Source organism: Cydia fagiglandana, chromosome 18 (assembly GCF_963556715.1).
Source record: "Cydia fagiglandana chromosome 18, ilCydFagi1.1, whole genome shotgun sequence".
Classification (NCBI taxonomy): Eukaryota; Metazoa; Arthropoda; class Insecta; order Lepidoptera; family Tortricidae; genus Cydia; species Cydia fagiglandana.
The window spans coordinates 4,734,820-4,748,171 of record NC_085949.1 but is presented as its reverse complement, the minus strand read 5'-3'; the positions used below and the strand labels follow the sequence as shown (position 1 = coordinate 4,748,171).

Below are 13,352 nucleotides of genomic sequence, written 5' to 3'. Positions count from 1 at the left end.
GATCAGAGGGGCTACATATTATACTTGGTCAAGCAGATCTTGTCAGTAGAAAAAGGCGGCAAATTTGAAAAATGTAGGCGAAGGGATAGCGTCTCATAAAAAATTTGAATTTCGCGCCTTTTTCTACTGACAAGATTTGCTTGACAATCTATATATTATACTACTCTTTGGGGGCTAGCGCGAAAACCGAAATTCGCAAATTGCGGGGATCTTTCTCTTTTACACCAATGAAGGCCGGATTAGAGTAACAGAGAAAAATGGCCGCAATTAGCGAAATTCGATTTTCGCGGTTATAGCCCAGTCAGATGGAGGAAAGAAAAAAACAAAAACATATAAAATTAACGTTTGAATAGATATTTTTAGTGGGGTTAAAAACTATGGTTGCGATTTTCTCTTTGACATTTTAACTGTTTTCTTATGTAAGGTAACCCAGTGGACAACAATCTAAACAAGTCGGTAGGTATAACCAGTTTTTTCCAAGTCCACCATTGTCTGCAAGAAAGAATTTTTGCATTGTATTGTATAAGGTAGGTAGGAACCATAGGTTCAGTCACCTGCAAAGAATACAATACCTACTCAAGTACTCACTAATAGGGTCACCTGCAATAATATCAAAAAATATCTGACACAATTAATATTTCAAGACCTCTAATGCTAATACTCCTCCTCCTCCTCCTCCTCTACTTATATGCTAATTAAGTAATTATAAGTACATACTTTGTTGTGCTAGCTATTTTTTCTGGGCACATAAGCACCCAGCATCCTGCTGCTGTAAACTCCATCCGGCCTACGATTGCTGTCTATCAGAGGCGGTCTTTCGGACGGTAGGATAGGTAACAAGTAGGTAGGGCACGTAGGGACCATTGGGCAGTCGTGGGGCTCGGGCTCCGGGCATTGCCTACCACTGCCTACTTGTTGCGTTGCGTAATCTGTTTAAGGTTGTAAAGTAGACTACTCTAGTACTCGATAGAGGAGATAACCAGTTTAAATTACATATTTTTGTATTGACATTGACATACTGGCTTTGAGTCTGTAATTCTGTATAAATATTCATAATCGCTCAGGCCGTAAACTAATGACCATAACATAACATGCCATAACGCCGTCATCTTCGTTTTGCAATATCTGTCCCACCTTCCGCCACTCTATACAAAATAATTAAGATTAATGTTTAATCCCTATTTAAAGTTCCATAAAGCTTAATATCTTATAAACCAGCTGCATATAGAATCTCTTAAAAAGTCATCGGTGCAAATCACTGTAGAGTAGTGTAGAGTTCTTATTGTTAGAGCAATATGGTTGATTTTAGAATGGACGTTTAATGGCCAGTCAAGAAGTATGATCGAGAGTGAAAGCTCAAATCTTCACACAACGTTTCGTGCAACGGAACTCGACACACAACATGGTGAGTTCCAAATTTAAAAATTTAATTATACTTAATGGCCAGTTCTATTTTATTATTTGTTTTTTTAGAAGTAGGTTTTTATTTCGTGCCAGCTTATTAAATTTGAGAGAGGTTTTATTTTTATTGATAAGCTAATGGTATTGTGATGAAATAGAAAGTGTGTTGCGTATGCTTACTTAGCATTAACTTCTAGAAGTGTCTTTGGTGTATGTGCAAATTGTGCAATTATAAGTAGATGGGTACCTACCTAACCTACCTTCATTTTAGGCATTTTGTTATGAATTCATTAACTTGCCTTAGCAAGTTAGGTCATACCTGCAAGTATCTACTTACTCTAGTCTATCTATACCATTATAAAGCCGTACCTAGCATTTGCCATTGATAATCTAAATTAAAAATTATTCATAAAAACATAATGACATGAATAAAAATAAATTACCGTGCCACTGTACAACCAATTCGATGTTTCTGTTTGGCCCAATGGTTGACTGGCAGAGGGTTTGTTACGAGAAATAATTCCATCATGTATTTGTTGGTGCACTTAAAGTAACAATCTGTATGTAATTGAGGTACTTTTTAGCAGCAAAGACCATTATTTTTTTTTATTTATTAGAGATAAATCACAATTACATAATATTTTATCCAAGAGCATCGTTAAACCAGAATGGTTTGTCTCGATACTCCAAAATTTTTGCTTAGCAGGCAAAAATATATCAAGTAACTTGGCACTTGCTTCCCATCAAAGAATACTTAATCAAAATTAATGTTATTACTTTATTGAAGTGATAACTATTTTGAAGTGACGTTCCATAGACTTCATAGCGGATAGGTATTAAGTTAACCGGATCAATTAACTAGCATTTTTCTTGTTAGGAAGACTAAACCACAAACGATGCATGGACGTTCATGACGCTAGTTCATATCCGGCTCGAAGGACCACGAACTATACATATAGGGTCCGTAACGTCTAACCTAAGTTTGCACCGACTTGAACAGATCATATTTGCTGAGAAAAGTATTGTTAACAACCAAAAGTTAAATAAGTCCTAATATCGTTAACAATTTACGAGAAGCGTAAAAATTTAACTATTACTGAATGAGTTAATTAATACCTACTGCAATATAATTGGCCACTTTGGTGATCAATTTGGTAGTCAGCAATTTTTTTGACGCTGGCTATACAAAACGCACACTTACCTACATAATACATAAGTTACATAACCGTTTGTAGGGTCTACAAAATGGTAAGTCAAGTGTATCTTTATGTTGACGGATGACTTAACCCGTTTTCGTTCGTTACGTAAGAAACAAACGAACTTCGAGACTTTTCAACTTAAAGGCGGTGCCGTTTTCGACATATTAGCATAGCATGTGACACCGATTTCGAATTTTTAAGTAGGTAGGTAATAGGTATTAGCTACCTGATGTACTTTGGACTTGGAAATTTCTAGGCAACTGGCAACTATTTCTATGAACAATAGCTACCTACCTCAATAGTGTATTGTCAACCAACCAACAGTGTACACAGTTGCACATCACATAACGAAGTTCCTTATCTTCCTTGCGACTTGTTGTTGTGTTGCCAACGCGCAAGTCAAGCGTATGCTTGTTTGCCACCGCCGTGGTATAGAAAAACTGTCAAGAATCAAATTAGTAAATTTTTCATTCCAGGGAGCCAATCAGAGCGAGATCGGGTCCGGCAAGTCTGACTCTGGCAAGGCAGACATAGTCAGGAGGATTAAGGCCAGACTCGCGTCGGTAGACAAAAGCAAGGCGCAGGCGCTGGGTGGAGTGTTCTTGTTCAACATTATTAAGGGCACCAGTGTATATAGCTGGAGTGAGTATACTGTATACATATGAATCTTCTTTGTCGTATCCTCACGGCTGGCGCAGCGTAGGTACTACGTAGACGAACAACAAGCGAACGCGAAGCAAAGCGATGCGAAGTAGCCCACTGGTGATGTTTCCTGTTTAAAAGCAAGGCGCAGATTATGCTTTTTTAACCGACTTCAATTTCATAGAAGGAGGTTCTGGGTTTTTTTGGTGGTTGTGGTTTTTTTTTCTATGTAACTACTTACGTTCACCGATTACTCCGACATTCGTAGTCCGATTTGAGTAATTATTTGTTTGCTTGAAAGGAGCTACCTCCAAGTTGGTTCCATATTAATTTGGTTCTGTTCTGATGATGGGATCCATGAGGAATTGAGGGAACTCCTCAATTTTTTTAGGACCCTATCCTAATGCAACCTTCAACCTTCCAGCTCTGGACCTCAACAACGTGTCCGTCTACGAAGGCGAGCCCGAAGACGACCCTGACTCCACCTTCACCCTCACAGAAGCCAACTTCAAGACCCTGGTCATGGGCAAGGAGGACGCGCGCCACGTTGTTCAGTCCGGTCGGTGCTCTGTCACTGGCGATGTCATGCGGGCGATGCAACTTGAACCGTATATTAAGTTAGAATAGAGCGCTTTTTGGCACGTACAAAACCTATAGTACCTAAGTTCAGAGAGAAGTCCAGTTGAGTGCTTAATGATCACTGGCAAATTGATCCTAGCCAGCCAGGGCTTAATGCTGCGGCCACAACATATGGGGAATCAGCGAATATTCGTGATGCCGCTTCCTTCTGCTCCTTCATTTCTCTTGGTTAGCGAGAGCTAGACGCCATCACGAATATTCGCCGAATCCCGATATGTGTAGCCCTTATGGCTCCTCTGCACGATGGGTCAGCGCCGGCCACTCCAAGGGACGCAGCCATGCGGTGGAATGAGATAGCATCTCACTTCACTTGCTCCCTCTAACGCATAAATGCGTCCCTTGGAATGGCCAGCGCTGGCCCATCGTGTAGACTTTTTGAAACGTAAGTACTTACACCAATAGCAAAAAACTACGCTTATGTTTTATTGATCCAAATTTTAAAAAGTAGAGAGCAGTTCGATTACATAAATGCAAAAGAAACGATTTAAATGTGTGATAAAAAATAACCAGCCTATCTAATCGCGAAACTTTTTTACTCGGCTGTCAGCGATGGCCAGTATATTTTGAGCTCTATATTCGTGACCACTATACGTAATCAAAGATCACTTACACTGGTCGGTATTGGTCATTAAAAAAAATCTGTAGGCCGCGCCGCGGTCAGTTCACTGCGCCTATTATGAGTGAAAGTGGTAAAGAGGTTCGCATTTCACATAATGAGAAAATTATTTCCTCAAACAAGCGTAATCATTATTACGTGTTAGATCGCAGATATACTCTTAATTACAGTAACTGGGTGCACAGTACCTAAATACTACAATATACAGAGTGTCCAAAAAATAACTGCATTACCGATTACACTGAGCAACTTTTACTATGGGACCAACCCAGAAATCGCAAAAGTAAATTCACCCTCCCATGGAAAATGGACCAGCCAAAATGTATGAAACAGGCAAAAATTTTAGTAAAACATAGTAAAAGTTGCTCAGTATAATCCCAAAACCTCCCTGGCAACGGGAATGTAAGTAGCTATTTTTTGGCCACCGTGTATACAGTAAAAGTTAGAAATAAGAACATAACTCATAAGTAATTAACTTAATTTATCAATAAGACATGTCCTTGAAAGAAGGTTAGCATATCATGACATAAATATTCTTTGTATTTTTTTTAACTTTAGTTGAACAATTGTTGTAATAACCCTCATTATGTTATTTGAAGTTAGTTAGGTAATTTAATAAACATATTTTTAAGGATGTGATTCACACCAACATACATATGTGTGTCTAACACCACTTAGAAACTGAAGTTTTTTTTAATAGATTTTTTTGTAGTACTTAATACTTATGTTTTAGGAGGTAAGTACCTATTCAAAGGCAACTTTTTTATTCAATTAACTTAAAAGAAAAGAATCATCCCTAATATGTTGAATAAAGTTGATTTCTCAGTCAGAATTCAAGTCGCCATTTTGATAAAAAGAAATTAATAAATGTGGCGCTGTCGCCACCTAGCGGCCATATCTGTCCTGATCGTAACAGACGCGTTTTGTTAGAGAGTGAGTCTTCTGTACCTAGTACTATTATTTATTCTGTGCCACAATAAAGAAAAAAAGAAAAAAAAGTATAAAAAAGAAGTTGTAGAAAAGGCCATCCGTTCCATAATAGTTGCAGCCCATATAAGAGAAAATATGATTGCAATAGTTACATCCACAATAAAACAATCCTTTCAACTAATAAAATTATTTAATCAATAAGTATATGCTTCATGTAACATTGGACATAATATGAAATATCACATAGATTTATACAGATCACAATTTAGGAGTTCCAGTAGAACATTCCTTATCATTGGCATGAGACATTGGGTGTTCCAGTACATTGTCGATCAGACCAAAGGCCTTAGCCTCCACCGGAGACATGAAGTGGTCGCGCTCCATAGAACTTTGAACTTTTTCTATAGCCAAACCTGTATGTCTAACATATAATTGATTGATTTGCGCTTTTAGTTTCAAAATTTCTTCAGCTTGGATCTGTATGTCAGTAGCCTGCCCTCGAACTCCACCAGAGGGCTGATGGATCATAATTCTGGAGTTCGGCAGAGCATGTCTCATTCCTGGAGCGCCAGCGGAAAGAAGCAAAGATGCCATACTGCAAGCTTGACCAACGCACCAAGTAGCAACAGGAGGAGTTATATACTGCATGGTATCATAAATACCGAGTCCGGCGGTCACATTCCCGCCAGGAGAATTGATGTAAAGGTGTACCGGCTTCTTACTCGACTCAGACTGTAGAAATAGCAGCTGCGCGACGACTAGAGAGCTTATATCGTCGTTTATAGGCCCCATAAGACATATAATCCGTTCTCTAAGAAGTCTAGAGTAAATATCGTACGCACGCTCGCCTCTGCCGGTTTGCTCAACGACTATAGGCACCATACCAAGTCTTGCAGGTGAACTGGTCACTATATTCCGGTGAATATTTACATTAGACCTGTTTACGCCTGCAGTAACTGCTTTCACGAGTAGGCGAGAGTATTTTAAAGCCATTTTCTAGATTTCGTATTAAGTTTGTCAGCAATTTTGATTCAGTGTAGGTTATGTATTTATTGTTTTCTTGAAATTAGTATTTACGGTACTTGCACTGTGTCTAATGATAATTTAAGTTACCAAAATTATCTTACTTTCTCTACGATTTTCGATAGTTTCGGAGCTATTAACAGAACTATTTATGTTAATTTTCCAATTTCATTTTGACAGTTGACTTGGTTGACACTGTGTTTTGACAACTAGCGCGTTTTGTTTATGCAGATAAAAATATGCACTTTTTGCGTATTATTAATATAAGGACTTCTACAAACGTTGCAACAAATGCCATGCGATTTTAAAAGCCGCTGTACACACTGGGCCAGCGCCGGCCAGTCCAAGGGACGCAGCAATGCAGTAGAATGAGATAGCAATATCACTTGCTCCCTCTAACGCATCAAAGTGTCCCCCAGACTGGCCCACGCTGGCCCAGTGTGTACAGGGGCCTTAAGACATTTGCTGGCTAGAGTCTGTGCGGAAAGAGAAGAGTCGTGGGATTTGAGGGCGCGCCAGTGCTATTTTATGGTTTTTGCTATGCTGACAACACTGGTCACGTGATTATAGTACGACACTAAAGGTCATGATACTTGAATCCTTTTTGTTCCGGTTTTTTACCACGGCTTACTAAACGGAGCCTGGTGGTGGTGTCGGCTCGTCAACTCAACCCTCTGATTTAGCGCAGGCACTAGTTTTCTTTTTAAAACACACTTGTTTTTATATCTCAGATACTAAAAAGTGACTGCGATTGATAAAACTGCTAAAACTAGTTAAGAATCTGCCCAATACAACTGTAATTTTAGTACCAAACAAGATACGAGTCTCATTTATGTACTGCCTAATCTGTGCAGTCCAACAGTTATTAAAACCGGGTAGATCGGGTAGAAATTGGGCAATAGAACTGTAATTTTATCTGGGATATATTTCACCCATTGTAAACTTGACTTGTAATGTATGTGTACATTATTAATAATAAATATGAATATGAATAAAAATAGTGCATAAGTAGGTAGGCCTTATTGGGATATGTCCGGTTCTCTCATCTCACGATATTTTACTTCGCCGAAAAGTCACTGCTAAATATGAAATATAATTTCGTAACTAAAAGAACCTACAAATAAAGAAATATTTTATTAGAAAAAGTTTTATTCAGAACCTAGTAAACGAACTTACAAATAAAGAAATATTTTATTAGAAAAAGTTTTATTCTTTGTAATCGAAGTCTGAATTAAAATATTCAATGTCACTTATGTTTGAGCTAGCTTCAAAACAACCAGGGACACTCATAGAATCATCATCATCTTCATCTGAACTGGATGTGCTTGAATCCGGCACGTAGATTACGAATTCTTGCATATCACCTACTTAGCGGTCTTTTATTCGAGATACCGTAGGTACTTTTACACAATCCTGAAAAAGAAATTACATATAAATATGCATAAAATGGCAAGTATCAAGACTATTTGTCAGTTATTTTAAAGATCATGAATGACCTGCATATTTATGAAAATTAACATATTTTGAATGAATATACTTACCGATTATGTACCGGAGACAAGTTACTTAGGGGGCTTATTAAATAGGTAATTATTTAATATTAAATACAACATCAATACCCGCGAATAGCGGAAACACGTACCGCGATTTTTTGTAAGTCGATAGTCGGCTTTTAGCCGTTTTCTTCCCGCTGACAAAACCGAACAATGTTAAATATAATTTTCCTTGTGGTTTTATGTACGGTTTTATCGTGTTTTGAAAATATTTTATACATAAAACTTGCGGTTTTTGTTAATAAAAATATACATTGACAGAAGTTTGTTTACTTTTTACAAGACAGGTGTCAAAGGTTTGATTGCCATATACAATTTAAAATGTTAGTTCCCGTTTCTGCCACGACTCTTCTCTTTCCGCACAGACTCTACATGAATCATGCATAATTATATCTAGTATATAACTGGATCAGGGCTATAACCGCGAAAATCGAAGTTCGCAAATTGCGGGGATTTTTCTCTGTCACTCTAATTACGCGTTCATTGGAGTAAAAGAGACAGATCCCCGCAATTTGCGAATTTCGGTTTTCGCGGTAGCCGCTCAGGCTCTGGGGGGAAATGACCGAACGGGATAGTCTTATGCATCTTTCAGTAGGAGTAGCAGCGAAAGCGCTATTATTGTTTGTCCTTGTCACAGTCTTACAATTTTTTTATTTCCCACCGTATTTATGAATATTATGGTGGGCAACAAATAAATTCGACCAATCATAGTGTCGCATCGCATTGCGTATGTTTTGTCCCTCATGGAGGCACGCATAGGAAGCACTTCTATAGGATCCTACCTTCTATTGCTGGCTAGTAGGCAACTAGGGGGTCTACCGCGAAAACCGAAATTCGCAAATTGCGGGGATCTTTCTCTTTTACTCTCATTAAGACGTAATTAGAGTGACGGAGACAAATGCCCGCAATTGACGAACTTCGATTTTGGCGGTTATAGCCCAGGGCCGTCTTAAGGCCCCAGTACACAATGGGCCATCGCCGGCCACTCCATGGGACGCATTTATGCGTTAGAGGGAGCAAGTGATATTGCTATCTCATTCTACCGCCTGGCTGCCTCCCTTGGAGTGGCTGGCGATGGCCCATTGTGTACTGGGGCCTTTACAGTTTGGCAAAATATATATGGCAATAACTTTGTAGCCCAACAATCGAGAACTATTTTCTGTTTGTCTGTCTGTAGTAGTCTGTACCTATTGTATGTTATGCTAGTGTTTTCATTGGACATACCTATTGGTTAAAACATGAATAAAAAAAACAAATATTAAAAAATTGATTACAAACCCAGTATAATACATATATGTTACTTATTATACACGTTTTATCATAATTTAGTCACTCTTCTTATCACAATGGTACAATAACATAATTGTTGAATTGCTTCAGCCAGGATTCAGGAGTTCTCAGCCCGCGTTTTTAGGCGAGCCCAGCGGGCGCAGCACGGTTCCATTTTTATCGCCTATCACTATGCGCGTCCCTTTCGCACTTACATACTTGATAGAACATGACAGGCATGGTGACAAGGGATAAAAACGCGACTGTGCTACGCTGCCAGATGGTCAAGCAAATCGTGTCAGTAGAAAAAGGCGCAAGATTCAAATTTTCTATGAGATGATATCCCTTCGCGTCTACAATTTTCAAATTTGCCGCCCCGTTTCTACTGACAAGATCTGCTTGATTATCTATAGTTATTCCGAGATGTTACCAGTTACCACCAACTTGTACATACTCTTGATAACGGCTGGTAATTTTTTTTTCATCTGTTACCAGTGTTACCACTGAGAAAATGAAGCATTTAGTTGGTTCAAGAACTTGCATGTAATATTCGATACATTGCTAACGTCAACGATCTTTTTGTCGATTGACCAAATACCGCAAAATGTAACGAAAATTGCATGTAAATTCTTGAACTGTCTAAATGGGGCTTATACGACGACGAATAGAGCTATGTTGTATATTTTTTTTCTTAAATTAACAGTTGTTTACATTTTTCAGCCTAATTCAGCATCAAAAAAAATGACAAATAATGATGATGATGATGATATAATGACATTGCCACACTTTATTATGTAAAGTTGACACAAAGCTTAGACGGACTCTGTGTATGTATTAAATAGTTCTCTTTTTTACAATATACCCTTTAAAGGCAAGCAATGCCTAAATTTATTTCTGCGGTTGCCGGCGTCTTAATTTCATCAGAGCCTCTTGTCTTTTTTTTTCAATAAGCAATTTTATATCTTTAGACTTATCACTAATCATAACATTATTTTGTTGAAAATTCATACTGGAAGCCTGATTTAAAGTACTACCCACTTTTGGAGGTATTTTGTTATTAGTGCTGGCAACATTACTAGTAAAATTAGGCACCTTGTTCACTGTGTTGGCAACATTGTTAGTAGAATTAGGTACCTTGTTCATTGTGTTGGCAACATTGTTAGTAGAATTAGGGACCTTGTTCACTGTGTTGGCAACATTGTTAGTAAAATTAGGTACCTTGGTTACTGTATGGGCAACATTACTAGTAGAATTAGGAACTGTACTGGCAAATTTAGGCTGGAATTGTTTTTTCTTAGTTTCCGATGGCTGAGGAACTTGGCTGGATTGCGAAGTGAATGGTAGAAGTCTTTTTGCGAGAAGTTTCTCTCGCGCCAGTTGATGTTTCCTCTTGATTTCATCCTGAGTACATCTGATCGGAGAGTCACTCGGATCTGAAATGGTATAAATGTGCTATAAATATTTTTGCTATCATAATTTAGAAGTTTTGGAGCATTGTGCCTTAACAATATACTTGTTTAATAAATCAAAGACAACATAACTTTGGAGCATTGTGCCTTAACAATATACTTGTTTATTAAATCAAAGACAACATAAACAGTCTTCTGACCATTGTGGCCGACAGATGGGACAGTGGGCTGACAAGGTCCTCTCTACATTTATCTTTTTCATTTAAGATAGTTATAAGTTTTAATTTTTAAGTTTTACTTACAAAATATCTGTCTGAAATAAATGCATATTATTTTATTTTAAATAAATTTCAAAGTATGCTATTAAGTAAAATAGCTTTTCTAGCAGCTAATTTCAGCTTTATGTTTTCCAATGAGTTACAAAATTTTGTTGTTTGTGTGATAGGGGTGTAATAATGTAAATAATGAACAAACCTGTTCCTTTTTCAGTATTTCCATGTGGCATAGAGCTATACCGCGTTATAACCATACCGCTTGTAGATGGCTTATTATCTACTGATGGTGACTCCGGCATTGAGTTGTGCCGTCCGAAAAATGACTTAGACATGCTGTCATCATGCAAAACTATATCATCTATCATCCAACTTGTACTTTTCGAGTTGTTTAGTTTACTTTTACTGTTTGGAGCCTGTGTTAGCCTGTCTAATGTACTGTCATTCAAATTTCCTACTAAGTTATCAAAAGAATCATTATTAAGGCTTGGAGATTCAGCCTTTTTTGTACGAGTTAGTAAAGGTGAGTCCAGTTTAATGCTATTTAATATGGCATCCATAGAATCTTGATCCATTTGGAAGTTTATACTTGACTTAATATTCTTTGATTTCGGTTCAAATCTAGGTTTCTTCGGTGGTGTTACTTTCAGTATATTTTCCTCTATAACCTGACTGGCTTTAATAAGGCACTCATTCATTGAATCATCAGATTCCAAAGCTGGTTCCGTATCCGGTTTAGCAAATTTTGAACTTAAGAGGTTTTTTCTAAGACACCTTGATGATTTAAAGCAGCTTTTGGGAGATTGGCCTGACGAATCGCTAAAAATGTCTTCTTCACTTCCCGACTGTTTTTCGTCAATGACTTCACTGGACCGGTTCTTAGTAATCAATTCATGCACATTCTGGTTTAATTCCATCAGCTCTTGAAATAGTGCAGTCTTTTTGTGTGATACTTTACTGACAACTTTGCGCTTAGGTGTTGGCCGATCAATTAGTTTCGTTTTTGATATTTTTCTTGCTTTCCTACTGAGTGGTGTGGAATTTTTGATTCGGGACACAGCAGTTTGTTCAGCCTTTGGTGTGTAATAGTTCCAGACAACATCTGTTTCGCCTTCCGCTCCATCTTGAGTGCAGAGGAAAGGGACTGGGCTGGCCGCTTCGGAGTCACACACTGAATCACTATCTCTTGATGGAGAATCTGCTTTGGGCTCAGGGGTTGAGCATGGTACTACTGAAATGATATAATTACATTGTACTGAAATAAAAAATGACAACTTTTTTCATATGAATTATGATATAAACAAATGAGTTGCTTGACTTAAAGCTCAGGTAAATCCATCTGTTAGATTATGCGATTCTGGTATTAATAAAAGGTAATAGGGTAGATATTTGCTGAGGGTTGAATGGATTTACCAGAGTTTGAAGTTAAGCGACACAATTGTGGAACACTATGGCAGGCACCCTCATATAGAAGTTTCTATACCGAGTGGCTAATAGTAATTATTATACTATAAAAAATATATACCTTTGTTTTTATGCTTTGTAGCTACCATCGTCCCCGTTGATAAACTTCGCTTGCTCATATGGTGATCAGTTGATCACAAATGCTTTAGTTAATAAAATCATAGGTTGCTTAGAATAAATTATCAGTATTTGCAACATACAAAAACGTGGGCAATGATATTATACAGCACTTATATGTATTTTAATAGCAATTATTGATAAAATAACACAAAATAAAATAGTAACGTTCTCGCAAAGCACAAAAGTGACAACATAATCGCCGACTGTCACTGTCACTGTCATGCATGGATCTACAAAATGCTGTCAATGTCTATCTGACGTTATCTTGTTCGTTCGAATACCATAAGAGTTATCATAAGTTTGGGTGTATTTTGAGGATAAATAAAATAAAGCCAGATAAAAAAGAAATCATACTATTATACTTTTTATAATTATAATCGTTGCTTTTTGATGAAAAGTAATTTAAAGTTAAATTGGACTCATTCTTTAACTTTTGATTTGCTATCAAAGTCTGGTTAGGTTTTCGAAATAATGTGGCGTTCAAAAACAAGCGTCATCATCAACACAAAAAAGCATAATATTATATTTTACTTGGTCGATTGTTAAATAAATTTAACAATAGATAAAAGGGGTGTTAGTAATAGTAGTACAAATATGATTAACGAGTTTATTTTTACCAAACCAATATTAATTATATTGTTTTTTTTCGTTAATTCAATCGATCTCAAACGCTCCGTGAACTAATGACTAGGTATATGTTTGGGAAGCTTTTCGCGAACCATTGAGATCATATTATTTTTTATTCACCACCTTACCAAATAACAATATTTAGCGAAAAATTATTAAAAATGTAAATAATGCGGCGAGTAACGTTC

General features: G+C 37.3%; 3 protein-coding genes across 3 annotated transcripts; 1 reads left to right on the top strand and 2 right to left on the bottom strand.

Annotated features, from left to right (window-relative positions):
* The first annotated feature begins 1,299 nt into the window (after nucleotides 1–1,299).
* Nucleotides 1,300–4,142, top strand: LOC134673280 (peroxisomal multifunctional enzyme A-like). The gene is made up of 3 exons (XM_063531245.1): nucleotides 1,300–1,405; nucleotides 3,077–3,242; nucleotides 3,667–4,142. Exons 1-3 carry the CDS (start codon nucleotides 1,403–1,405, stop codon nucleotides 3,867–3,869), a joined length of 372 nt encoding a protein of 123 aa, XP_063387315.1. The 5' UTR covers nucleotides 1,300–1,402; the 3' UTR covers nucleotides 3,870–4,142.
* Nucleotides 4,143–5,598: 1,456 nt separating this feature from the next.
* On the bottom strand, nucleotides 5,599–6,642 carry LOC134673058 (ATP-dependent Clp protease proteolytic subunit). Its single transcript, XM_063530995.1, has one exon. It carries the CDS (start codon nucleotides 6,418–6,420, stop codon nucleotides 5,686–5,688), a length of 735 nt encoding a protein of 244 aa, XP_063387065.1. The 5' UTR covers nucleotides 6,421–6,642; the 3' UTR covers nucleotides 5,599–5,685.
* A 2,619-nt stretch (nucleotides 6,643–9,261) lies between these two features.
* On the bottom strand, nucleotides 9,262–12,720 carry LOC134673685 (uncharacterized). The gene is made up of 3 exons (XM_063531699.1): nucleotides 12,479–12,720; nucleotides 11,156–12,184; nucleotides 9,262–10,705 (listed from the first exon to the last, which is right to left on the bottom strand). The coding sequence occupies exons 1-3, from the start codon at nucleotides 12,534–12,536 to the stop codon at nucleotides 10,161–10,163; spliced, it is 1,632 nt and encodes a 543-aa protein (XP_063387769.1). The 5' UTR covers nucleotides 12,537–12,720; the 3' UTR covers nucleotides 9,262–10,160.
* Between the last annotated feature and the right edge of the window lie 632 nt (nucleotides 12,721–13,352).